Here is a 27260-nt window from a genome sequence, read left to right on the forward strand (position 1 = left end):
TTAAGTTAGAGAATCTCTTGCTGTACAGGAACAAAGAGCAAAAGACATTACCTTCTTCCATTCTCTGATGCAAATATTGTACAACAAGCTGCTGCTGCCAAAAAAGGAATCTCAAGAGCTATGTTTTGTGGAATCACAAACGAGTACTGGGTGTACATTCTGATTTTTTTTCTTAGTTCTAAAAACTTAAAGCTACATTATTACTTACAACAGTTCTACTTCACCTTCACTCAAAATATACCTGAAAAGAATGAAAATGGAGCCCACGAATACACATAAATCCCATTCTGTAAACTAGAATATACTTTCTAAGCCTGATTTCTTTTAGGCCCTACCCCAGGGTGGGCAACCACTTCCATGGTTGAAATCCACAAAAACATCTATTGTGTGATGCTAGACAAAAACACCTGACGGATTTACCTTCAAAACCCCTCTATTGTTTTTGACATCGAACCTTGAGTCAGGCTTAAATCTTGTTCAACATTCATGCAATATTTCATACCCCTGTCTGATGACTTAATAAGATGCCACTGGGTTGAAAGGTCTGAAATCCGAAGGAGGCTTGGAAGTGGCTGGATGATGGGAAGTCCAAATTGGTGAAACTCAACTGTCCTCCCCTGGAGAATGAGGCAGATCGCACGAGCTGAAATGCAAACATGGAATAAATTACTGGCCCTGTAATCATGCCATGGCTGAAATAATAGTATCTTAACCTAGGTCACTTCACTTGAACTGACCCATGGGAAAAAACAGTTTGCTTTTTCTGCATGATAATTTGCCAACCATCTCAATGTTTTTGTGTGTAGAGCTGGTATTTCTACCTTCTTACAAATTTAATATACAAGCCTGAAGAGGTTTTGCAAGTACAGGGAGAGTGTAATAAATGAGCCAGTTCATCATATCAGAATACGTCAAAAGTTGGTGTGTTAACGAAAGCCAAACATGGGTTAGCTGGGGACCACTGCTTTGCAAGGTTCTGAACTCTTCACTTACCTTCCAGTCTTCTGAGCACTTTTTTGTTACTCCCACTGTATCATTCAATCTGACAACGCCAGTGGTCTTCTTCAGGTTCTTCATGCAGCCTCGGAAAGCAGGTGTAGAAATGTTAAACCTGATTTGGGGATGCAAGAAAAAGAAGAGATGGACCAAAAGCAGGCTTCATGGGGAACTGCAGCTGAAACACGGCACTCATTCCCTATAGCTTCTCACCCATGAACAAGTACGTGTTTTATGGTTCTCTCTTCTCGTTGGATTTCTAGACTGCTACTAATTTTGTGATACCGGGAAAATCTATTAGATATTTCCATCCTGTGTGATTTGCATTCTCAGTATTAAAAATGAACACAATAATGTTGACAGAAGAATGGCTGGTGTCCCCCAAAAGTATAGACATACAGAAAATGTACAACATCTGAAACTGCTCCCCCCATCCTCTCCTGGAGTCATGCTAATGCATCATGAATTAAAAGCATATTAATAAACTGATATACTAGAAACATCATATAAATATATATTAAATTCCCTGGTGGCTTAGGTGGTAAAGAATCTGTCTGCAATGTGGGAGATTGGGAAGGTCCCCTGAAGAAGGGAATGGCAACCCACTCCAGTATTCTTAACTGGGAAATCCCATGGACAGAGGAGCCTGGTGAGCTACAGTCCATGGGGTCACAAAGGGTCAGACACGACTGAGCGACTAACCCTTTGAATAACTAATAAGTAATTTATTAGAGCCAGAAATACTCTAGAAAACTTCTTAATCTTTTTTTCCTGTCCAGTTTTAAGTCAGCCACTGTAAACGCCAAGGAAATAAATTACTACTTTTTGGTCCTAGTCAATTAGGAAAAGTGCAGGTTGGTATATTTAATAAATGCCAAGCTGGAACAATGGAAAGCACTGTCCAGACTCATGCTGTATCCACCACCCCCTAAATGTGCAGGCTGGGCAAGAGGTCACCATGAGGATTAAACAAGTTCATGTCCAGGAGGTGCTCAGAACCCTCCATGGCTCTCGGTCCTGGGCACTTAGGAGGTGCTTCTGAGAGAAGCTGCTCTGGAGCTTTGGGCTCTGGAGGCAGGCTGTGTGAGTTCAAGTTCTGTCCTGGGTGTCTTCTCTGTGCTTCTGTCTCCTCATTTATACCACAGGAAAGTGGTAATCCGCTTCCCAGCCCAGAGTTTAAATGAGATAATGTGGGTAACATACTCCAATGGTGCCCAGTGCAGAGCAAGGACTCAGGGTGAGATGGCAGAGCTGTAACTATCCCCATCATATCAGTGTATCACTATAAGAAAGCAATTTCTTTTTTTTTTTTTGGTTGGGCTGCACAGCATGTGGGATGTTAGCTCCCTGACCAGGGATCAAACCCATTACCCCCTGCACTGGAAGCGTGGACTCTCAACCAGGGAAGCCCCTATAAAAAAGCAATTGATAAAGCAGCTCCTCCTTCGTGGCTGCCTTGGCATTTCCCCTTTGATTTGACTTTTGGATCTATCTGGAGCGGATGTCACACAAAAACACTAACATACGTGAAATGACTGAAGTCCGGGCAAATATTTGTGTTTCTTAAGCAAATGATGTACTAAGATAAACACAAAGCTGACTTCATTGCTAATCCCTAAAGCGGCACACTCTTCTAAATGGAAAGATGTCTGCCTTCATTTTTATGCAATTCATTATAAACAGCTGAGCTACATGTCATATGCATAAAATTAAATTTCATTAAAGGGAAGAAACAAATCCTCGTGGGCATTGCAGCACAAGCTTGATGATTTTATAAAACTGGCTTCTTGCCTCAGGAGAGGAGGAAAATTCATATCCATTCCTGGGGCTTGTCTATTTGTCCATATGTTAATATTTATTAACTCATTAATTTAATATTTTGATCCATTCTCTCTTGGGTTTCAACATGTTTTAAACTCGTCCACATCTCCTGATTCCTTTCTTCCGTAAAGCATAGGTTGAAGGAAGAATAAGGTGGCAGAAAAAGTAAAGGGGAAAGGAAGGTAGCTGACAGACAAGGAACACCTGTTTTGTGCAAGCTGAAGCTCCAATATTTTGGCCACCTGATGTGAAGAGCCGACTCATTGGAAAAGACCCTGATACTGGGAAAGATTGAAGGCAGGAGGAGAAGGGGTTGACAGAGGATGAGATGGCTGGATGGTATCATTGACTCAATGGACTTGAGTTTGAGCAAACTCCAGGAGATGGTGAAGGATAGGGAAGCCTGGTGTGGGGCAGTCCATGGGGTCGCAAAGAGTCAGACACAACTGAGCTGCTGAAGAACAACTATCATCTGATCCTCACAATAACCTTTTGAAGGAAATATTTTCTTTTTTTTTTTAAAAAAAAGATTTACTATCATTTAATTAATTGTTACATTTTTATTTATATTGGAGTATAGCCAATTAACAATGTTGCAATAGTTTCAGGTGGACAGAGAAAGAACTCAGCCATACATTTGCAGGTATCCATTCTCCCCTAAACTCCCCTCTCATCCAGGCTGCCGCATAACATTGAGCAGAGTTCCCTGTACTCTACAGTAGATCCTTGTTGGTTACCCATTTTAAATATAGCATGGGCCTGGCCATCCCAAACTCCCTAACTACCCCCTTCCCCCTATGGTTCGCCACAAGGGAGATATTTTCTCACCTGGGCACTCAGCATGTGCCAGGCACTGTGCTAAATCCTTTACTCTGAACCCCACGACCCCTCTTAAGAGCTAGTGCATCACTGTGCCCACATCAGATGTACAAGGAGACTTGGGAAGGTTAAGTGACTCCCACAAGGTCATGCAGAAGGAAGATGGCAGCCTTGGGGTTCCGGGGTTCAGTGTGACCTGAAGCCGTTGCTCTTTATGCTTACACAGGTGTGCACCCTCAGCACTGGAATGATCCTGACTCTTTCCTACAGAACAGTTACCTACAGCAGAGATGTTAAAATGAAAGATTCATTTCCACTATTCTTTGGGATGTTCTCGTTACTCTGGCTCATCTGAGGGCCTAGAGTTCCACATTCGCTCCAGAATTCAGGTCTGAGCACACCTGCTAGAGGAACGTGGTTGAGGAGGGGTGTAGGCTGCCATAAGAATAGGTGCATATGCTGGGGTATGTGTACACACCATGGACCAAGCTGTTCACACAAGCTCAGCCGGGTCCAGCCTACTATGGGCAGATCTCAGAGAGCAGGAGAAGCAAAATCAAATCCTGAACTCAGTGCTGGGTATTAAGAAATGCTCAACAGATCCTTGCCCCGTGTATAGTTTTGGAGTTCGTTTCATTGTGATGTGATATTATCATACTCTGTGATGCAATGATGTACGTAACTCCTCAGGAAGTGTTTTTCGTTGGTCTGAGGCACTATCAGGGATGGCAGTGCATCTCTCTGGCATCATCAGGGGTGATCTGCTCTTCTCATGGGGAGCAGATGGGATTAACAGACTGTGGCTTGGCGTCTGACTCTAATCCTACACAAGCCACTCCAAGATCTGGGTCCCCAGTCCCAGGAGGTACGCTACAGGGAGAGAGAGAAAACACCACGCTCACAAAGTCTCTTGCCTACGCTCCTGTATATAGAGGTAACACGAGGCTTGCTTCTCTCCACGTTAGGCTCAAGCATTGACTGTCTCCATTACTCCCCTGCCAGGGCTCAGGACACCTCCCTCCTTTGAAAGAACTGCTGGTTGCCCCTACAGACTCAGCTGTGGGTCACTGAGGATTTCTCCCCAGTGACCCACGTCAGAAGGGGGTCTCAGGACTCTGAACCATCAAGGACAGCACCAGAGGGATGAAGCAGGGCCAGAAACAGCTGAATACTGTTAAGCATTTTAGTTGAGAGAAAGGAAAAGCTCAGCGAAATCTTTTGACCAGCCTCTGTCTCCTGCATGTTCCATGTCCTTGAAGTTTGAAAGTATAAATTTACCCAGAAAAAGGAAGCAGTCCCTGTTTGGAAGACCCTAAAACAGACGCCTAGGAAAATCCTATGTGTCTATCTGTATGTGTGTGCGTGCGTGCATGCACACACAAGTGCACACTCAGTCATGTCTGACTCTTTGCAACCATATGGGCTGTAGCCTGCCAGGCTCCTCTGTCCATGGGATTCTCCAGGCAAGAATACTGGAGTGGGTTGTCATTGCCTTCTCCAGGGGATCTTCCCAACCCAGGGACTGAAGCCAAATCTCTTGTGTCTCCTACACTGGCAGGCAAATTCTTTACCACAATATCCATATATGTATTTCCTTAATGGACAGAAATAAAAAGGCAAAGAAAGGTTGAGTGTTGACTTAATCCAAGGTGACCCTACTCATTGATGGCTAAGCCCAAACTAGAGCCATTTCTTTGGATCCTCACCCATTACTTTTTCCTAGTAAACCTTGCTTGGCCGACACCCTCTGTGGACTTTCTGCTGTCACCACACAGAGGCAAACACCTCTGAGAATCCCTCTTGGCTCTGGGAGAGCCCACTTGCCCCCATAACCTCAGTAGCCACCTGTTCTCAAGCTTCATTCACCCTTTCTCCAGGCTGGACATCTCTCTAGAGGTCAAGGCCTTCCGTCTAGTCCTTTCCAGGCATCTCCACCTGCTGTCTCCTGGGACTAAGCCTGTCTCAGACTGAGCTCACCACCCCATGTCTCTGCTGGTGCTGGCCATCTGTCCAAGTGCTAGATCAAAGTACTTCTTGAGAGCTTTTCTTTGTTATTCTTCAAACCCAAGCAGCCTTTCAGCATTGCCCATCTGCTGCCCTAAACATAACAAGAATCCACTCTTTCTTCCTCGTCGGCACTGTCGTTTCTGTGGTCAGCTCAGACCACGTGACTCTCACCTGTTAACCTCGCCATCTGCCTCTGCCTTTTCCCTCTTAATCCAATCTGCACCCTGCACTACAGCAAGCTACTGAAAACCCAAGTCTGATCATGTCCTTTCTCTGCAGAAGTCCCCATTGGTCCTTACTGTGACCTTCAAGATCCTCTGTGGTCTGGCCCCTGCTTCCCACACCAGCCACAAGGGCCTGCCTCATAGTGTCCTCTTGTGAATTCACACTTTGGTTCTTATCTCTATATACGTTGCCCTTCATATGTCAGGTTCTTTCAGATCTAGTCAGAGACCACTTTCCTGATACCCTAAATGGGTAGATAGATTCCTTTACTGGGTCCCCATCACCCTGAGCTTCCCATCTGATAGCACTGGCCTTATTCTACTGTCTCCCTTCTGCTATACTTGAGACTCTTCCCTGTTCATCATCATCCCAGAACTGACCACACTAATGGCATTAGAAACCCAAGGAGTGCTTGTGCAATGAGCAAACAAATGACAGCCTCCAATGTGTGAATGGTGCTGCCTTAGGTTACTCTATTTTATTACATTTAATTGAATAAAACCAAGTTTACTGGCCATTCATAACTAGCTATTCAAGGTTGAACTGCTATTTAGTACTGATTATATTAAATATTAATATTATCTCTTTGGCTCTTAATTTCTACATTAAAATTAAGAGGCTACATGCCATGATCCACAAGGTCCCTTCTAGTTCAAAGAACCTAGAGAGGAATGACATTCACTCCCAAACTCTATTAAAGTGATGAATTTTCTCACCTGCATCTCTGTCTTTGGGGGCAACCCTGACAGCTTTTATTTTTATGACCTTTTTGATGTAGACCAATTTTTAAAAGTCTTTATTGAATCTGTGACAATATTGCTTCTTTTTTATATTTTGGGTTTGTGGTCAGGAGGCACATAAGATCTTAGCTCCCTGACCAGGTATTAAACCTGCATCTTCTGTATTGGAAGGCTAGGTATCAATCACTGGACCTCCAGGGAAGTCCCCAGACAACTTTAAGACAAAGATTAGTGCCCCCTTATTTAGGCTGGACAGCTGTTCAAATGTATAAGGATCTGAGAAGACCACCTCGGCACAACACTTCATAAATCACATCTAGTGCTCCTTCCAAATGACGGATAAATTAGGAAAAGAGTTAACCAGCCTCAGATCTCATATGAAAGCAATCATCACCAAACATTTTGGGAGCTCTCTTAGCTTAGTCATGAGGCTGTAGTAACCCTTCCAAGGAATCTTCTTTCCACACATCACTGTCAGCCATTTGGAAGGATGTAAACAAATGAACAAAATGTGAAAGTTATTTTTAAGTGTATCCTCAGAGTGATGTTTGTTTTTCTCATTCACATTAAACTTTACTTCCATTCAAGTTAATTTAATTCATTTGTGTATCCATTCATCCAAGACAGTCATGCCTCTAGTCCCTCCCCGATAACACACACATAAGGGGGCAGATAATACAAATGTGCCATGTCCTAGGAGACACTTCAGTGGCCCAGCCTTCTGTGCCCAGGGCCGCCTGTGCTCTCCTCTGTACCAACCAGGACCCCCAAGTGAAAGTGAAAGTGTTAGTTGCTTAGTCATGTCTGACACTCTGTGAGCCCATGGACTGTAACCCGTCAGGCTCCCCTGTCCATGGAATTCTCTAGGCAAGAATACTGGCATGGGTAGCGTTCTCTTCTCCTGGGGACCTGACCGACCTAGGGATAAAACTTGGGTCTCCTACATTGCAGGCAGATTCTGAGCCACTGGGGAAGTCCACAAGGACCCCAGGATATAGCTCCTATTTTTGATGGCAGTGTTGTCAACACCAAATCTACTCAAGTGGTTTTTCTCCTCCCAGGAACGACAATGGAAGCGGCTCACTGTTCCCTCATCTCCCCACTACCCCGACCCCTAACCCCCACAGCTTTCAGACAGCCAGGCCTCTTACCCAGTATTAACAGCCTGCTGTACTCTGTTGGCTAACACTATTAATACAGAAAAGTAATTCCTTGGTTTTTGCTGGAATTAAACAAGGCAGATTTATCAGTAGCAATCATAACTATTAAGAGAGGTGACCCGCTTCTTTAAAAAAAGATCATCTTACCTTTCCCTGATGGAAATGGGAATTCCCCCCAGATAGTATGTGCTGAAATCAAATATATCATCTTCAATTTTAACACTTTGAATATCCACATTTATCCACATACGTTGTTGGACTTTTCCAATTTTGATCTGAATCTAAAATAGAGATCAATCAGCCAGCAATGAGAAATAAAATAATTCTATTCATGATGGTTCAGAGCTATTATGTTTTTGCCTTCCTTCAGATTCATTTAGATACATGGTATATATATTAATACAAGGGTTCTGAGCATAGTAGCACATCTGCATAAAATTATAATAATAAACATTTAAATAGAGATGTTTGCATTTGTTTGTCTGTTTTGGCTGGACCACATAGTTTGAAGGACCTTAGCTCTCTGACCAAAAACTGAACCTGCACACTTGGTAGTAAAAGCTTGGTGCCTAACTACTGGACCACCAGGAATTCCTGAAATGTTTGCATTTGAAATTAATCATTCTTTTAATGTTAAAATATTATTTTAACTTTTTATTTTGTATTGGGGTATATCCGATTAACAAGATAGTGACAATTTCAGATGAATAGCAAAGGGACTCAGCCATACATATACATATATCCATGAAATTAATCATGTTTTATCTATACCATATGGATGTTATATAGTTCATGCAAAATGTTCTGATTTTAAAAGGATATGTCTCTCAGTTAATAAGTTCATCTAATAGAAAAGCATTCTGTGCACTAACTTAAAGGACTAAAAACATGTAATGATTCAGATAAACAGATTCAAAGGATGTACCAAATGATCCTTCCCGTCGTTTATGATGTCTCTGATTCCTTTTTCTTTAGGCAGCTCTGAATTCAGTTTGTACCGCACCATGAGTCGGCCATCTTCTACATTCAGAGATATGAAATGATCCTACAGCAGGGGGACAATGTAGATTAGGAGAATTCTCAGGAAGAGCCACATGCATTCAAACTCCAGCCTGCTTTCAGCTTCAGCTGCCTTCTTAGTTCAGAGGTAAAACAGTGCTTAATACTCAACTCCTGGGATGGGGATGACAGCTACATCCTGTCAATCATGTTAAACAATCTATACAGTAACTGGCACACAGGAAGGAAACAGTAAATGCTCACTACTGTCCTGATTTTGTTTTATACCAACCTATAACCAGCATGTAAAACTGGCAACTGAAAGATACAGATCACGAGTATCATTGGAAAACATGATTGCTACCTTTTGGAGGGGTTTCCCAGGTGGTGCTAGTGGTAAAGAACCCACCTGCCAATGCAAGAGATGTAAGAGATGTGGGTTCAATCAATGCCTGGGTCAGGAAGATCCCCTAGAGGTGGAAATGGAAACCCACTCCAGCATTCTTGCCTGGTGAATTCCATGGTCAGAGGAGCCTGGTGGGCTACAGTCCATGGGGTTGCAAAGAATCAGACATGACTGAAACGACTTAGCATGCACGCACATTTTGGAGAGAGGCAGGGTCTTCTTCAAACCCCACTTCCCTCCCTCTGTTTTCTGATGTATTCCTATTATCTCCTCTATCTTCCATTTAACGGTTGCTTTGTTGTTGCTGTTTAGTCACTAAGTCGTGTCTGACTCTTTCCAAGCCCATGAACTGTAGCCCGGCAGGCTCCTCTGTCTGGGAGATTCTCCAGGCAGGAATACTGGAGTGGGTTGCCATGCCCTCCTCCAGTGCCTTCCCAACCCGGGGACCAAACCCATGTCTCTTCCATCTCCTGCATTGGCAGGTGGGCTATTTTTGTTTTTGTTTCTTTACCAGTGGTGCCACCTGGGAAGCCCAACAAGAGTCCTTACCTAAAAGGAAAGTCAGTCTTTCTCTCGATCCTAAGCCTTGCTCTTGGAAGTCAGTGAGGGTTCATCACACTCATAAAGAACAGAATAACATCAACTCATCCTACTTAACAGCAGCACTGGGGATCATTTTCTCTTATCTGATTGAAAGTGAAAAAGTGAAAATGAAAGTTGTTCGGTTATGTCCAACTCTTTGTGACCCCCATGGACTAAACAGTCCATGGAATTCTTCAGGCCAGAATACTGGAGTGGGTAGCCTTTCCCTTCTCCAGGGGATCTTCCCAACCCAGGGATTGAAACAGGTCTCCCATACTGCAGGCAGATTCTTTATCAACTGAGCCACCAGGAAAGCTCCTTTTATCTGGTTACTAATGGCATTTCATAAGATTTCTTCTAATATAAACAGTATTTCTGGTTCTTAGTCTCCAAGAACTTCAAAATGTATTGGGTTGACCAAAAAGTTCATTTAGGTTTTTCTGTAGCATTTTACAAAATATTTGGCCAAACCTAGTACAAAGAAGACCTTGTTGCGGAAAACAACTGCCTTGCCCTGAAGATGCCGTGTGACTTCTCAGCTCTCTGCATTCTTCAGTAAGGTCAGGATGCCCCCAAACCATCAGAACTGGTTCAGCCTTGGACTCTCCCTAGGAGTCCAGAACAACCCCAAGAGAGGAGAGGGGGACCAGGCCTGTGTACCCACCCAGTAGGCAAAGTGTCTGGTAAAATCTCAAGCTCCATATCAATCCTGCATTCTCAAACTGAAAATCTCATGGACTGGTCCACATTTCTCCAAGCCTCTTGATGAAGGTGAAAGAAGAGAGTGAAAAGGCTGGTTTACAACTCAACACTCAAAAAACTAAGATCATGACATCCAGTCCCATCACTTCATGGCAAGCAGATGGGGAAAAAATGAAGACAGTGGCAGATTTTATTTTCTTGGGCTCCAAAATCACAATGGATGGTGACTGCAACCATGATATTAAAAGACACTTGCTCCTTGGAAGAAAAGCTATTATGACAAACCTAGACAGCTTAATAAAAAGCAGAGACATCACTTTGCTGACAAAGGTCTATATAGTCAAAGCTATGGTTTTTCCTGTAGTTACGTATGGATGTGAGACTTGGACCATAAAGAAGGCTGAGTACTGAAGAACTGATGCTTTCAAACTGTGGTGCTGGAGAAGACTCTTGAGAGTCCCTTGGACTGCAAGGAGATCCAACCAGTCCATCCTAACGGAAATCAACCCTGAATATTCATGAGAAGGACTGATGCTAAAGCTGAAACTCCAATACTTTGGTTACCTGATACAGAGAGCTGACTCAAAGATTTAGGGCAGAAGGAGAAGCGGGTAACAGGATGAGATGGCTGCATGGTATCTCTGACTCAATGGACATGAGTTTGAGCAAACTCTGGGAGACAGTGAAGGACAGGGAAGCCTGGTGTGTTACAGTCCATGGGGTCACAAAGAATCAGACATGACTGAGGGACTGAACAATGACATGTCCTAAGCAGAAACTTCAAGAAGAGCTCATTGTCTAGAGAGGTTAAGTCTAGGCCTATCTACCAGCAGATGGTGCTGACGATCACTCACAGAGTGTCACTTTTGGCCTTTTCTAAACTAGGAGATGTCAGAATGGTCTCCAAGAACCTCAGCTGCTCGAAAATAGAAGCCTCCATGTCTTGGAAAGTCAAGGGTCGGGCAGATAGAGATGAAATCTCTTATGGCCTGAAAAGAGTCAGACCAAGAAGCAAACAGCAGGAGGTCGAACAGCTTAGCTTTCAGAGACCCCAGGAAGACTTAACATTTTTTTTAGGCAGAATAAGCAAAGATTATTAGGCAAACAGTAGTTTTCAAAGAACAAAACTGACAACACAAATAGAATGGGTAAGCGGCAATTTCTCCCACATTTTGGTGGCATCTTCTTAAATTCTGGATGACTTGCCTTACCAAAACACACACTTGCACAGCCAAAGAAAGTGTTGGGTTGGCCAAAAAGTTTGAGTTTTTTCCATAAAATGTTATGGAAATGAACTTTTTTGGCCAATCCAACAGAGTAGGGCCAAGGGAAAGGATGCAGCTAAAATTTGCACATTGTTTTCCAGGTACATTGTTTGTTTATAATAACAAATTGTTTATAATTTGTTTATAATAACAATTACCCCAAAATTGTTCAAATGAATGGACATATTTGGTAACATCTGGATGCTTGTCATAGGTTACCTGGTTTTCTGCAAAAAACAGCAAACCTCTGTCCACAGTGGTCTGAATCGTCTGTCCAAAGGTGGGGAAGGGGGCGTTTGGCTGAGTTGGAACTCGAGCATAGCCTGTACCTTCAAAATAATTTTTGTCTGATTCTTCTTTTCTCCTGTCAACACCAATCATCGTTAAGTGAGAACACAGCAGCAAAAGACTGCCAGGAAACTATGCTTATTGATGAAAACGTGAGCAAAGCCTGTGCAATCAAGTTGTCATGTTTTGTTAAAGAAGAAACATCTTTAAATTAAATGTTAAAACAGTCCACTGTATCTCCTGGATCTGCTCTTACACTCCACAATGATCAAACTCTACCTCAACAGAGATGCTCTTCAGGAGACCCTATTGCAAACATCTGCTTAGGAAGACATGACCCAGCAGCTGAAGGTCTTACAATGTAAGAAATAATATATAATGAAATATAATTTTATTCTGAGTAATAAATACTCAGTCTGTCTCATATTAGAATCTTCCCAATCTTTTAAACTTTGGGATAGGTCAGAAGCTCAAGGCAGCAACTTTCAAATAGGTTCATATCCCAAAGTCATGGTGTTCTTCATGGACTACTATTTTACTTTTTTAAAAATTTACAGTAAATAAATAGTTTGTGCCCTAAATCAGGCACCATCTAATGTTGAATATTTTGTGGTAGGAGGCACCAAAAACTGAAAACTTTTTTCAAAATCAAGAAAATTCTGTCCATCTAATATTTTATATGAATAAGGAAAAGACTTTTCCTTATTTATATTTCTTAAGTATAAATTACATATGCTTTTTATGCTATATGACTGCAAAATCACAGAGAGACATCAGCTTCTAGGTTTTATTTACCTTCTACAAGGCTCCACTTCTGTTGTGTTGAGATTGAAAGTCTTTTTGAAGTTGTACAAGCTCAGAACATTTTCATTGAGGTCATCTAATTCAATACAACCTTTGTATGGAGGGAATCTCAGTCTACTAGGAGGCTGAAAAAAAAACCAACAACAACAAAAAAGTTTTCACTAGTTGAACAAAGGACAATGATCAGGTTGGCCAAGAAACAGTTTAACTCTATCACTTTTAACCATCAATATAGCATAGGGGTGAGCATGCAGACCCTGAAGACAGATGCCCTGGCTTTGCTGTTTTCTAGCTGTCTGATCTTGGGCAAGTTATTCAACCTCTCTGTTTCAATTTTGTCATCTGTGAAATAGGAACGATAATGATGCTTATTTAAATTATACACTTATGCCTAGATCACTGCATATAAAATAATTCAATATGTTTAGTAATTATCACTATAGATGCTTTAAGAATATATCATTAAATCCATTTTATATATAACAGATTAAAACATTATGCCAAATTAAATTTTAAATATTTCCATTCCGTGAAATAACACTCGAACTTACTCTAAAATCAGATGGATAACCTCCAACATAGAACACGGCATTTTCAGGATCCAAATTGAGGAGTGTGTTGCTATTCCCACTATCCATGTCATGGAATTGATGTGTTTCTGGCTTACTGGAGGTGGCTTTTAGGGTGTAATTAAGCCTTGCAAACTGATAAATTCTGTTTAAAAAATAAGTCAGACAAAAAAGTTATAAAAGATTTATGAGGAGATGAAAGAAATCAAAGCTAAAGTACTAAAAGGGGGTTCAGCAATACAAAATTAAAGTCTGGTGACCGTAGGTCAGATTACCAAAGAGCTGTAATCAATCGGAGTCGTACCTCTGGAATTTCACCCGGTCCATCACTGCCTCCTGAGTTTTGCTCTGGGTCAAGGTCTGGTCCACCTGGAGTTCAGCCTCATCCTCTCCCAGGTTGTAGATGCATGTGAGCTGGCCGTCTAAAACAGCCATGCCAATGTAGTCCCTGGAAGCCTGGAGACACCAAAGCATTTCACATACTGTATTATCCGAACTCACCATCCCCAGAGGGCGCATTTCAAATAGCTAACAGCTTTCATTTAGTCAGCCCTGGACAGACAGAATGAATGAGGTACATTCTGGTATAAAATAATACAGACAGCACAGTTGATTAACGTCTGGGCTGTCTTTGTTCACGTTATCAGGAGGGCATTCATTTATCCACTCCTCCATTTGCTCAGTCTGCAAGTATTTGCCAAGCACCTGACATAAAGATGAGCCAGATACGGACTCAGGTTGCCATTCAATTTCATTCTGGGAAGGAAGATAAGCCATTTATGCTCTTCCTATGCCGTACAAGGTCCCCTCAATACTCTGGGCATGCTTGTTCGCTCTATGTTATCATGTCAGCTATGTATAGATCTTTCTTCCCTGTTAGAATGTGAGCACCTTAAGGTAAAAACAAATTTTTGAAAACTGTAGTAAAATATTCATAATGTGAAATTTACTATTTTAACCTGTTTTAAGTACACATTAAGTGCATTCAAGAAACAAATTTTTGTTTACACAAATACAGGGTGTGGCACGTAGTAGATATATGGTCTAAGTTTGTTGAAGGAATAAAGTCATGTACATTCTGCCATAAATACAAAGCAGAGTCAGAAGAAAGTTAGAAATAAATTCCCAATCCTTGAAGCACGAACAAGGAACCAGCAACAGTGCTGATTTCAGGAATCCTTAAATACAATGTCCACTAGTGATGGCCAACAATTTCCTAACTGCCCAGAATTTTTAAGAACCATACTTCAGGCATTTCTTTTCCATGCGCGTGTTCATTCTCTCAGTTGTGACCAACTCTTTGTGATCCCAGGGGCTGTAGTCTGCGAGGCTCCTCTGTCTGAGGGATCTCCCAGGGAAGAATACTGGCGTGGGTTGCCATTTCCTTCTCCAGCGGATCTTCCTGACCCAGGGATCAAACCCGCATCTCTTGCATCTCCTCCTCTGGTAGGCAGATTCTTTACCACTGAGTCACCTGGGATGCCCATTTCTTTTCCATTCATGTATAAATAACCTAGTCACTGATTACCTGTTCCTCTGACACTTACGTGGAAGAGATATATTTTAAGAGGAGGAATTAAAAGCTAAAATAAACTGCTTAAAATATCTATAACAGTGGTGGTTTAAAGAATTTGGAATTATAACAATGAAGCAACTGGATTTCTCACTAACGAGGCAGGAGAGGCTTAATTTCTCTCCAGACCCCGTTCACAGAGGGTCCCCACCCCAGAGACATGGGAGGGTCTGCGGCTGGGTGCCCTGAGAAGAGGACAGAGTCTAGAGCAGTGAGGAAGAGCTGCTCTGATCTCCAGAAAGCCTTGATACTGCTACATGGTTGAGAGGGGAGGGTGCTGATCTTCAGCCTCAGGTATGGATGTGCTCAGGTGTACACACACATGGGCTCACATGCTGGGCCCATCTAGCACAGCTTCTAGATCCCCGCCTCCAAAAGCAACTCTAAATTGATGAGAGATCTCCCATGGAGCCATCAGAGGCAGTGGAATCTCCTCCTGCCATGCCAATGGCAGTGACATGGCTGTGTCACGCACCTCAAAAGCCACATTCTGTTTCAAAAACCAGGGAAATGTCAGAGCGATACTTACATCTTTATTTCCGAGGTACATCACAAACATATTCTCGGTCCCACCAGTTTCTGTTGATTCAGGTCTTTGGAGAAACAAAGAAAGAGATGTGTATCCTTTCAAGTCTTCCAGGTCATTTGGCAGCCGGACTTCAACTCCAGATCTACCGTTGAATCTCATGGGGACGGCAACCTGAGAGGGACCAGATCCACGGTGTTAGCTGGTCCAGGGGAGAAAGGCGGGGTGCTCGGGGTGGAGGCTTGTGACTGTAGCTGCTCCCAAGTGGCTAGGATAGGGAGTGAAGGTATATAGCTGCCCCCTAGGCCTGGAGTCTACACTCAGGCGGCCGCTCCAGGAGTAGCAGTGTAAAGCCCTCCTGTTCTTCCTGCCCACGAGCCAAGGGTCTTTGGGAAGTATACTTTGTTGTCTGTGCCAGCAACAATAATCTGTATAGTAAATTATTACCATCATTATTATGGTTATAATTTTAATATAATATTAGCCATATTAATGTCATAACAATACCACCACCATCATCATAATATATTAATGTATTATAATAATGAGGTTTTACATATAATATAAAATGTGATAAAGATGACATATAATATGTAATATATGATATTATATAATATATAATTGTAATATAGGGAATTATATATATAGGGTTAAAATACATATTAACAGGATTAATATAATATCATGATCCTATTAGTAATAATATTATATATTATAATATAAACTCTAATTATATATATGATTAGTAATAGGGTTATAATATTGGTATTAAATTAACCCTGTTACTATGTATTATGGCCCTATTAATATGTAACATTAATAATAATAATTACTATTATTCCAACCCCAGAAGGTTTTTGTGCAAGTGAGCTAATCTGTATGGAAGCACTCAGTGTGATACAGTCGATGTACAATACATCAAAATATTTTTTTAAAGAATTAACTCTTTAAGGAATCATTTCTTATCAACATGTTACATGTTCTGGTTGCATTTATTATAGGTGCTCAGTCCTTAAAAATAAGTACGTTGAGGCTCTCTAGAACGTGCTTCTTAAATTCACAGTAAAGGACCATTTTTTCCCCCTGTTATCTGCCCCGGACCAATACTTTCGTAAAATATATGAAAACTTAAATACTAGAAAAATGAAATGAAGAAAGTGTGCAAAATATAAGCCTATTGATCCCATTCTGAGATACTGAAGCAATTCAAGTTACTGAAAGCTTCTAAGCCTTTACTCTCAATTTTGTACTTATATATAATGGAGCAGTAACAAACGTCTGACTAGGTCTGGTCTGTGGATCCCCTTGGGTAGCTCTGCATTAAAACACAGAAAATAAATATTCCCTAACTATCTAAAGAATAACTCTAGGAATGATACTTACACCACCTCTACATTTTATCTCCCAAGCATGTATTTACGGAGGACCCTACCTATGCAGGTATCAGGCAGGGGTGCCTAGTGATGCCTGAGCTGTAGTCACTCCAAGGTGCCCATGGGGACAGAGCTCCCCCACAACACTCAAGGCTCGTTTTACACCTGTCTCTTCTGCTTGCCCTCTGCCCTTCGTACACTCCACACATCCTGAGTCTGTGGCATGCCCTTCTGTTTTTTTGTCACTTGGAAAGCTCTTTCTCATTTAAAAAAATTTTTAGTTAAGAAAACATTTCATGAACACACAAAAATAGAGAATATACCTGCATACGCATGACCATCTTAAGGAATTTAACATTATCGTTACAATTGAAGCCCATTATATAGCCCTCCCTAGTCCTAGTTGGCTCTCCCTTCTCAGAGGTCACCACCACCCTGGATCTGGATTCCCACATAGCTTCTCACGTGTGCTTTAATATTTTTGTGAAATGTTATCTATCTATGAACTGAAACTAGTCTTAGCTTTGTATGTGACAGAACAGGGATCAAAACAAGGCAGTCTGGGGACTTCCCTGGTGGTTCAGTAGTTAAGAATCCACCTTCCAATGCAGGGGACGCAGCTTCAATCCCTGGTTGGAGAACTTAAGAGTCCACACGCCTCAGAGCAACCAAGCTCACATGCTACAAATAGAGAGAAACCCATGCTGCAGTGAAGATCCTACGTGCAGCAACTAAGACCTGATGCAGTCAAATAAATAAATAAATATTAAAAAACAAAGGAGCAAGGCAGTCTGCCTTGGTTATCAGCGCTAAACCTCTGTGCTATTTATACAGCTCATATTTTGTTCATTAAATTAGTGGAAGAACATAAAGAGGCCAAAGCTAGAAGCACACTCTTTTCCATTTGCTTTTTATAAGACGTGTATGGGTACAAAGAGGGTGGTTTCTGCCAAAGTGTGCCTTAGGGTCTTTGCTTCTCTGCTAAAGGTTTTATGTTGGAAGTTCTCTTTCTTAAAAGAAAAGGCAGATTTTGAGGCTCAAAGTAAGGAATATAAGCCTAGAAATCAACCATGGTGCCTCAAAGGCAATGATATTCTGACTTGGCTTCCATCCCTCTAATCTCCAAATATCTCATAGGGAGTTGGCTGAAAAATACAAAATATTTCATTTACATTATTTTAGGATAAAACAGATTGGGAGAGAAGTATCAGAAATTCAAGTAAATAATGTCAGATTAAAATTAGAAGAAAGGTTGATGGAACTTCCCAATGAAGGAAAACTGCTATAATCTCATATTCAGAACACTGTCCATGTGGGTAGGAACCACTCCTCCATCCTCACTAAAAGTGGATTCTACAATTCCCAAGTTACCGTGAGAAGATAGGGCTTGTGCAGTATCATATCTGCACATTCTGATCAAGGAACCCTTACTTGAACTTGCAGTAATACTTTACTGCCTAGAGCCTGGAGGAGAACCGTGCTTCCTGCCTGCATAAGCCAGTGGAAAGGAAACCACTGTTCCCGGCATACCAGGTCATTTAAGGGATGAAGATGATGTGAACTTCTGAAAGGTGATGGGAGGAAATGAACTTTCACATGGGGAGCACCCAAAGAATTTGGGCAAGAAAGACAACTGATTCTTGAGTACCTGGATATCTTTCACTTCTTAATGAATAGAGTAAGTTATCAAAGAATGAGCCTTGGTGCCTGGCAATGAGGGGACACACCCACCTTATTTGCGGCATCTCTGGCCTGCTGAATTAGTTCCCGTATGCGGTCCACGTTGTCAGAGATGTTGCCCAGTGGCAACAGCTGTTGGTTGATACTTTCAATTTTACTCAAAAGATCAGGCAGTTTGTTAGTTAATTTCTTCACTGTTGGTGAGATTACAAAACAGAAATTTATCATTGTGAGTTGAGAAAAGGTTAAATAGAGATGTTCTTGTGGATTGTATTTGTCAAGGGTATGTTTGGGTCCCACACATTGGATAGGATGACTCAGAATCAGGTAATACTTTTTTCTGTTATAGAAATATATGTTACACACATTTCTATGTATAATATGTAAATAGATCATAGATTTTATTCTGGATATCATATCATCTTTCTTGACACTATAAAAAGTAATCTTTCAAGGGGGAGGGGATATATGTATACCTATGGTTGATCCATGTTGATATATGGCAGAAACCAACATAACATTGTAATGAACCTTCAATTAAAAATTAATAAATTATAAAATAAATCTTTTTTGATCTTTAATATCAATCATAATCCAAGTGGTCATGATTCAGGGACTACATCTCCACTCTATTAAAGGGAAAACCAACAGCAATATTTCATGAATTTTTTTCAAAGTGTACAGGTTTTTTTTCTAATCATGTGTGACACAGGCAAAATTATTAAAGTCAATAAAAATTTTTAAGGAATTTCACATGTTCTGATTCTTTCCACTGCCAATCACCTTGGCTCCTCTAAAGTCCTACTTGGTCCTTTTAACTAACAGAATAGCCATATTCTTTGAATGGATCATGTGAAGTTGTTTCTTAATATTTTAATTTCTAAGATCAGATTTTACTGGGGAAAAATTACAACGGACCAAAGCACATAATGATGGAGAAAATGGATAATACATCTTGCCAGAGAACACCTGCTACCTGAATTATCCGCATCACTGAGAGCCTTGTTGAAGTCTTCGCTCTGGGTGCTCCTATAGGTATCCTTAATTCTTTCCACATCTGTCTGAATGGGGTTGAGCCCATCTAGAACCTCATTTGTGATGTCATTGGCGTTTCTGACCAGGCTCTTTGCACTATTGATTATGCCATCGATGTCATCTAAGGCACATACAAACAGGGAGGTGTAAGTCTCTAAAAGGTTTGACAAAAGAAGCCAAGTCCAGTGGGTTAGGGAGCGGCTGACCTCTCCGTATTCCATGAAGATCACCTCGGATGCTGGTGAGATTGGTGTCTATCAGGCCTTTCTGAACTGTCATAGTTTTCAGTGTTTGCTGCAGGTTGTTGAGAGCTGGGCTGATTTCTGAAATAAAGTAGGAAGAGGTAGCTACCCTAAAGATCCTGATCCTCCATGGATACTGGTGGCCCCTGGAGTAGTCAGGGTCTGCACAGCATTGAGCAGACCTGCATCTTAGGGGTCATCCCCACGATGCTCACTGCTTACTCCTAGACCAGGTCCTCCATTATAGAGGCCAGGAGCATACAGAGCCTGTGGTACCAGGCTCCTTGGAAATGCACATGAAGAAAGGGAAAGGCCTACCAATGCAAGGGAAGACTTAACTTCCGCTCTGCTCAGGGCAAAACTCTCTGCTTAGTAAAGGAAAGGGATGGTGGTGGTGGTCTAGTCGCTAAGTCATGTCAGACTCTTGCGACCTCATGGACCGTAGCACGCCAGGCTCCTCTGCCCATGGGATTCTCCAGGCAAGAATACTAGAGTGGGTTTCTGTTTCCTTCTCCAGGGGATCTTCCAGACTCAGGAATCGAAACCGGTCTCCTGCATTGTAGATTCTTTACCAACTGAGATACAAGGGACACCCAAGGAAAGGGATGTGTCTATCTTATTCACTGCTGTGTCCAGGCACTCTTTGGGATAAAATACTCTTTGGGGTAAAATATTAGTACATATTTATGGAACAAGTGAATGAATGTTTGAATAAATTAATGAATGAATAATGTATAAGGGATGCCCCTTTGGTCACGAGTAAAGAAATATTGGGCTTTCCTGGTGGCTCAGTGGTAAAGAGTCCACCTCTCAATGCAAGAAACAGAGGTTTGATTCCTGATCTAGGAAGATCCCACATGCCAAGGAACAACTGCTGAGCCTGTGCTCCAGAGCTTGGGAGCCACAACTACTGAGAGCGTGTCCCACAACTCCTAAAGCCCGAGTGCCTGGGAGCCCATGCTCGCCAGGAAGAGAAGCCACTGCAATAAGCCTGCGCACTGCAACTACAGAGTAGTGCCCTGCTCTCCAGGACTAGAGAAAGCCTGAGCAACCACAAAGACCCAGCCCAGCCATAGACAGATGAAAGACCTTTCTGAAAAACAAGTGCAGGAATGCTGTTGAGAGGCCCCACTGAAGCAAACACACACGCACACAAAGCAGGCACCATTCCCATTTATTTCCAAACTGACACAATCAAGGACATACTCAGTGAAAGGAACACAGCTCATAGGCATTTCTAGCTGATAATATTGCCCCTTGGGGGTCATGGAAAATGACCAGTGAATGCTTTAATGTGATACACACAGTTGATTACACACAGCTTAAACTGTGATTCCAGGACTGGTTTAAATAACAATGTAGTTAACATCCTAATCCTTTAAAAAACACAGATCTTCACCTTTTAGCTCATATTTTGTAAAGAGAACAGGGGTCATACAAGGAAATTTTAATTTTTGAAATGTGCTAGGCAGACTACATATTTCTTTGTATTTTCTTTTTCATGTTTTCATATTTATTTTTCATTTTAATTTTTAAAAATGATAAAATAAATGTATTTATTTACCGGTAGAGGCTATCTAATTACTTTGAAAGGATTAAGAAGGTGAATGAGAGCTATGAACTAAGATAGCTGCTCACCTATGAATGACCACAGGAGACCAGAGAAAAATCAAGGGACAGCATTTTCTGAACACAGGAATTTGGTGAGATTGAGATGGTCTGATGTTTTAAAAAATCAAATTAAAAGGGGGGAAAAATTCAAAGGCAAAAATTTTTAAATCCTTACATATCACAGCGGTAGTGATTTTTGGTGCTTTTACTTACTAAGATATTAGGGCTTAAGAAATTTTGAAGCAGTTGCTCTAATGACTTGAAGCTACGTATCTGGGCCTTAAATAAGACAGCAGCACTGTACACACCTCAAAGCTACGTGGGTCCCCAACACTATGGGCATATGGTATTAAATGAAGAATCCTCTCTCCCAAATCCAAGGCCAGACCCAAACAAGCCTATCAGTCTCGAGATTTATTTAGATTCATGAGATTCTAACTAATTTGGTTTATGTTAGAATATTGGCTGGTGGTAGTCAGTTGCAAAGTTGTGTCTGACTCTTTGTGACCACATGGATTGTAGCCCACCAGGCTCCTCTGTCCATGGGATTTTCCAGGCAAGAACACTGCAGTGAGTTGCCATTTCCTTCTCTAGCGGATCTTCCCAATCCATGGATCGAACCTGTATCTCTTGCATCTCCTGCATGGGCAGGCGGATTCTTTACCACTAGCGCCAGCTGGGAAGGGTAGAAACATCAAATCAATGTATTTACAAAGCACCACCTACAAGGACACTGAGATTCAAGAAGTGCATTTGCTCCTGGTCTCATAGATTGTTTCCAAGCCCTTGACTATCCCAGCCCCCAACAGCCACCCCTTCCATACCTTGCTGTAGCTTCTGCTGTGTTATCTTGGCTTCGTTTAACAGTTTATCACTGTTGGAACTCAGAGTTTTTGCTTTTCTTGGAAGATCTTCCTTTATTACTGTCTGAAAGCAAAGCATTTATCAGTCTTAAATGTGATACATACATTAGGAAATACGGGGTAAGAGTTTTCATCCTAGCCCTTATCTTTAATCTTTAAAAAATGAGGCTAGAAGGTAAGGCAGAGGTTTAAAAAGACTGTTCCTTAAAAGCTACAGTTAGGGCTCTCGGTAGACACTTGTGGCTTGGGGAGGTGGACCCATCACTGTTGACATAAATTATGTGACACCTTCTCATTTTCTCACTGTCACTTATACAATGCCCTCTGCAATACTAGAGGACAGAGCTGAATTACTTTTAGGCTTTTAAGCTTTGGGAGATTAAAAATCTTCAACCTTCCAAGAAGTCTGTTCAGTAATTCTCTCACAGTTAATAATTTGTTCTTTAATTTTAGATATAGGCCTATTATATAATGCATTTCAGATCCCATAGGATCCACAGACATGCCCAGGTGAACAACAAATGACAGGAAATAAATGGTTCTCAAATTGTGTACAAAAATTTCTTCTTTGGTAAATGTTGATACCTGATCACACAGCTTAAAAGCCTACCTGGTAAGAATCAGGGTATAATACTTTCAATAATTAGGGTGATTATTATCTAGTTTTACAAATGATTTTGAATACTGGGCTATGTTTATCCAAAAGTCAAGTAAATACAGAAATGACATATTAGAGCAAGTTCAAGTCTATTCTAGATAACAAATTCTGATCTAAAATAAGCTTTGTTTTTCTATTTCCTGTGCACACAGAAAGAAAACAGAAAAGTGAGTCATCTCCAGAGTGTGTTGAGAGAAGGTATCACAGCAGGTGCCCACCTGGAGAGCAGCCTCAGACGCAGTGGTGGCCTTGTCGGCCGCATCCTCGGCCGCTTTGATGGCGTTGAGGATGTTCTCGTAGGCAGTGGCAGCGTCCACAGCACAGCGCACCAGCTCATCCCCACTGGCGTTCCTCTTGATCCTGGAAGACGGTACAGGAGGAGGGCTCCAGCAGTGGCCTCTGCCTGCAGCCAAGCCCCCTTACCTCCCCATTCATTTGGCCAGTGGAGATTCGGGGCTGTGGGCTCCGAGGCTCTGCTCCAAAGATGCAGCTGGGAATCAGTTGGGTTCGGACCTGGGCCCTGGGTGCCGCCCCCAACCCTGGTCCGTACTTCCTATCAGGCTCCAGCAGCCCCTGCGGTCGGACCCCCAGGCGGCCTACTCACTCCTCCAGCTGCTTGGCCAGCTCCTGTAGGGACTGCGAGTGCCTCTCTGCCTCCTCCACCAGAGATGCTCTGCTGGCCGATCTGGAAAGTTCTCTCACTTTGTCACTTAGTTCATGTCTTACTTCATTTAAAGTGACAGCTAATTTTTCATATTCCTGTATTTTCCAAGTGAAAAAGAGATCGTGTCAATTTAAGCAAAGCACGGATATACCATTTTCTGGAACTCTGTCATAAATGAGGTTTTTAGGAAGCAACAGTGAGAAATTGTTTCCTGAGCCCATTCACCACACCGATTACTCCCTGGCTATTTCACACAGTGGCACTGTGAACATTCTCCCAGGTTTCACCACCATTTTGAGCATTTTCCATACGGTGGGTACCCACTTTGATAAATTTTATAAAAGCACATTATTATCCTTACTGTATCACTGTACTAAACCTAAACACTTTTTCTGATTTAGAAACAGCAATCATAAAAGATATTTTCAAAATGCCCAGCGGGCTTCTGAGAAATATTGCCAATCTTTTACCAGTCCTAAATGTCTTCTGTTAATTGATGTATGCCTGGTTTATTTTAATTGCTTTTCAGCTTCAAGAAGGTATAAGTGACATAAAACTGTAAGATATTTGAAGTGTACAAAGTGATGATTGGATATATGTATTCCCTGTGAAAGGATCCCCCGCACCGAGTTAACACATCAATTATCTCATATTTTATCCCCTTACCTTCTTTGGGGGGGTGAAGGTGAGAAGATTTAAATTATATTTTTGTAGCAAATTTCAGTTATACAATACAGTGTCATCAACTGGAGTCACTTTTTTGTTTTATATTAGCTCCTCAGACCTTATTCATCTCATTGGTGAAAATGATTTTTTTTTTTTTAGTTTACAAAACATTTCTTCTTTATTCTTTTTTTTTTTAGTTTTTTATTTTTTTAATTTTAAAATCTTTAATTCTTACATGTGTTCCCAAACATGAACCCCCCTCCCACCTCCTTCATTGGTGAAAATGATATTTAAAAAATACTAGCAGAATTTGTTTTTATTACAAAAGTAACATTCGCTTATTTCAGGCAAATTAGGTAGATAGATAGGCAAATAGATATAATACAAACGTATGGTTGCTGGGGGGAAAGGATACTTAGGGACTTTGGGAAGGTCATGTACACACTGCTATATTTAAAATGGATAACCAACAAAGACATGGAACTCTGCTCAATGTTACCTGCCAGCCTGGATGGGAGGTGGGTGGGGGGAGAATGGATACATGTGTATGTATAGCTGAGTCCCTTAGTTGTTCACCTGAAACTACTACAGCATTCTTAATCAGCTATACCCCAATGCAAAATAAAAAGTTTAAAGTTTGGGAGAAAAAAAAAGAAGACACATCATTCACCCCTCCCCTAAGGGACAACTGCTGTTAACATTTTGGTATATGTTCTGCCATATAAAGACATATATTTGAGGGAAAAATGTTTAGCCTATCTCATGAGCTCCTCGAAATGTAATTCAAATGCTTTGCGAGTTTCTAGAAAACAAGTTTTGCCTCTACCTCATGGCTTTTCTTCATCAACTGCAGGACATTATTAGTTTGCATTAAGGAAGAATCTGCCGTGGCTAGACGCTTGGTGAAGTCACTCTGGAGGGAATTCATTTCCTTAACTTGTCTCTGCAGAGAAAAAGATCTGTGAGCTGCATAATATATTGTCAGAAGGCACAGGCATATTTATTGGACAACAGCATAGAGGTAATTTCATTGAACTTAAAGATCATCTAGGAAACTCCTAAGTCATGAGACATCAGTTCAATTTGTCGTGTGGAGGTGTTGTCATAGTTTCCGCAAGCTACATGCCAACGAAACAACCGCTGTCGCATTGGAGGAGGTTTCTACACTAGGGCCAACCAGGCCAATGAGCTGGATGCATAATTAAGATCTGGTTAGTGGATCAGGAAGAGGGAGTTGAAGTAAGCAAATCAGCACCATCAGTACACTCTACATGCTGGTCCTGATGAAGATGTAGGGGCATTTCAATAAGAAAGCACACAGGAGGACTTCCCTGGCAGTCTAGTGGTTAAGACTCTGCACTTCCAATGCAGGGAACACAGGTTCAATCCCTGCTTGGGGAACTAAGATTCCACATGCCGCGTGGTGCAGCCAAAAAAAAAAAATTAACTAAGAAAGCACATAAGACCTTGGGAAACTAGGGTGGAGGCTGCCAGAATTCAGAGATCCATAAAATTGGGTCCTGCTCCCTCCCCTTGGCATAATCCAACAGAGGTGTTACCTGCAGAGGCTTTGGGAGTTAACCATATTACCATCTGCAAAGATATTATTCATTTTCTTTTACCAAATTCCTCTTTCTTGGAGTGGGGGGGGGAGTGGGTCAGTCCTATGTTGGGTTTCCCAGGTAGTTCAGCTGCTAAAAAATCTGCCTGCAATGCAGGAGACCCTGGTTTGATTCCTGGGTCAGGAAGTTCCCCTGGAGAAGGGATAGGCTACCCACTCCAGTATTCTTGGGCTTCCCTGGTGGCTCAATGGTAAAGAATCCACCTGCAATGTGGGAGACCTGGGTTTGATCCCTGGCTTGGGAAGATCCCCTGGAGGAGGGCATGGCAACCCACTCCAGTATTCTTGCCTGGAGAATCCCCGTGGACAGAGGAGCCTGGCAGGTTACAGTTCATGGGGTCACAAAGAGTCAGACACCACTAAGTGATTAACACACACACACGAGACACAAAATGTCAGTTATTTAAAACACATATTGTATACTTTGAATTAATTATAACAATAGTAATTTCTCAACTATTTGGCAGCATTATTCCTCCAGTCCTCTACCAGTCAGGAGTTGGGATGAAGAGGTTGGGTCTGCTTTCCCTGTGGTTTAAGTTCAGAAACACTTCTAGCCATTGAGGAATAAGAGATACTTTGATTTTGCATTTAATGCCTCATTCCTCTTTGATTAGGGTTTCCCACACAGACAGGTTCCTGACTCTGCCACTTGATTAACATTAAAGCTCCCTGCTCCCTTGTGCTTGTTCTTAACTGAACCATGCAGATTCTGACCATGACCTCACCTTGAGGGATTCCAAAGCCCTCTCATTTTCCCGGTTGAGGCTGGTGGCCTGCTTTGCTTGGGTGCTGGCCTCCTGTAGAGCAGCACGGAAGCCACTGAGTTTGGCTTCATAATCGTTCAAAGCATCTTGTATATTCTTCGCCAGTCCATTGTTCTCCACCTGGTGGTTTTCCAGCCAGCTCCTTATCCGATTCAGCACTGAAATATATCACCTTTTTGTTTTCCACTTGATAAATGAGTGCATTGCCACTAAGTTATAAAGACTACAGAAGAATTGATTTTCTACTCACTTCATGGTTTTCCTTGAACTTGCAATGGAATGAGAAAGGAGGCTGGTGTTTATGTTATGTTGTGCCCTGTACACACTGTCTCATTTAACTTTTATGACAACCACATGAAGACAGTGATTATCATTCTCATGTTTCAAATAAGAAAATGGATGGCCTGAGAAATTAGGTGACTAGGTTTCAGCCTTGGAACTGGAACTGAACTTGCAGAGTATAAAGCACATGCTCCTTCTATTACTAATACTGTCTCCAAGGCTAACATTAAACAACACAAATACTAAAAGAGAGATGCCACTATTTGTAGATTAACCACTGATATGTCATTCCACTATAGAATAAAGCTCAGCATTT

General features: G+C 41.7%; 1 protein-coding gene across 2 annotated transcripts in view; it reads right to left on the reverse strand.

Moving 5' to 3' along the window:
* The window catches only part of LAMA3 (laminin subunit alpha 3), a 255539-nt gene that overhangs the window by 23845 nt on the left and 204434 nt on the right, over nucleotides 1–27260 (reverse strand). For both annotated transcript variants that reach the window (XM_018039638.1, XM_018039637.1), the window contains 17 exons: nucleotides 26624–26820; nucleotides 25101–25217; nucleotides 23549–23703; nucleotides 23163–23304; nucleotides 22248–22350; nucleotides 19777–19893; nucleotides 19512–19691; nucleotides 18587–18729; nucleotides 15486–15656; nucleotides 13688–13839; nucleotides 13366–13528; nucleotides 12806–12939; nucleotides 11942–12086; nucleotides 8694–8813; nucleotides 7916–8049; nucleotides 994–1111; nucleotides 503–643 (listed from right to left, as the gene is read on the reverse strand). In XM_018039638.1, the coding sequence (XP_017895127.1) occupies nucleotides 503–643; nucleotides 994–1111; nucleotides 7916–8049; nucleotides 8694–8813; nucleotides 11942–12086; nucleotides 12806–12939; nucleotides 13366–13528; nucleotides 13688–13839; nucleotides 15486–15656; nucleotides 18587–18729; nucleotides 19512–19691; nucleotides 19777–19893; nucleotides 22248–22350; nucleotides 23163–23304; nucleotides 23549–23703; nucleotides 25101–25217; nucleotides 26624–26820 (2432 nt within the window). The remainder of the gene's footprint in view (nucleotides 1–502; nucleotides 644–993; nucleotides 1112–7915; nucleotides 8050–8693; nucleotides 8814–11941; nucleotides 12087–12805; nucleotides 12940–13365; nucleotides 13529–13687; nucleotides 13840–15485; nucleotides 15657–18586; nucleotides 18730–19511; nucleotides 19692–19776; nucleotides 19894–22247; nucleotides 22351–23162; nucleotides 23305–23548; nucleotides 23704–25100; nucleotides 25218–26623; nucleotides 26821–27260) is intronic.

The sequence above is a fragment of the Capra hircus genome, chromosome 24 (assembly GCF_001704415.2).
Source record: "Capra hircus breed San Clemente chromosome 24, ASM170441v1, whole genome shotgun sequence".
Taxonomy (NCBI): domain Eukaryota; kingdom Metazoa; phylum Chordata; class Mammalia; order Artiodactyla; family Bovidae; genus Capra; species Capra hircus.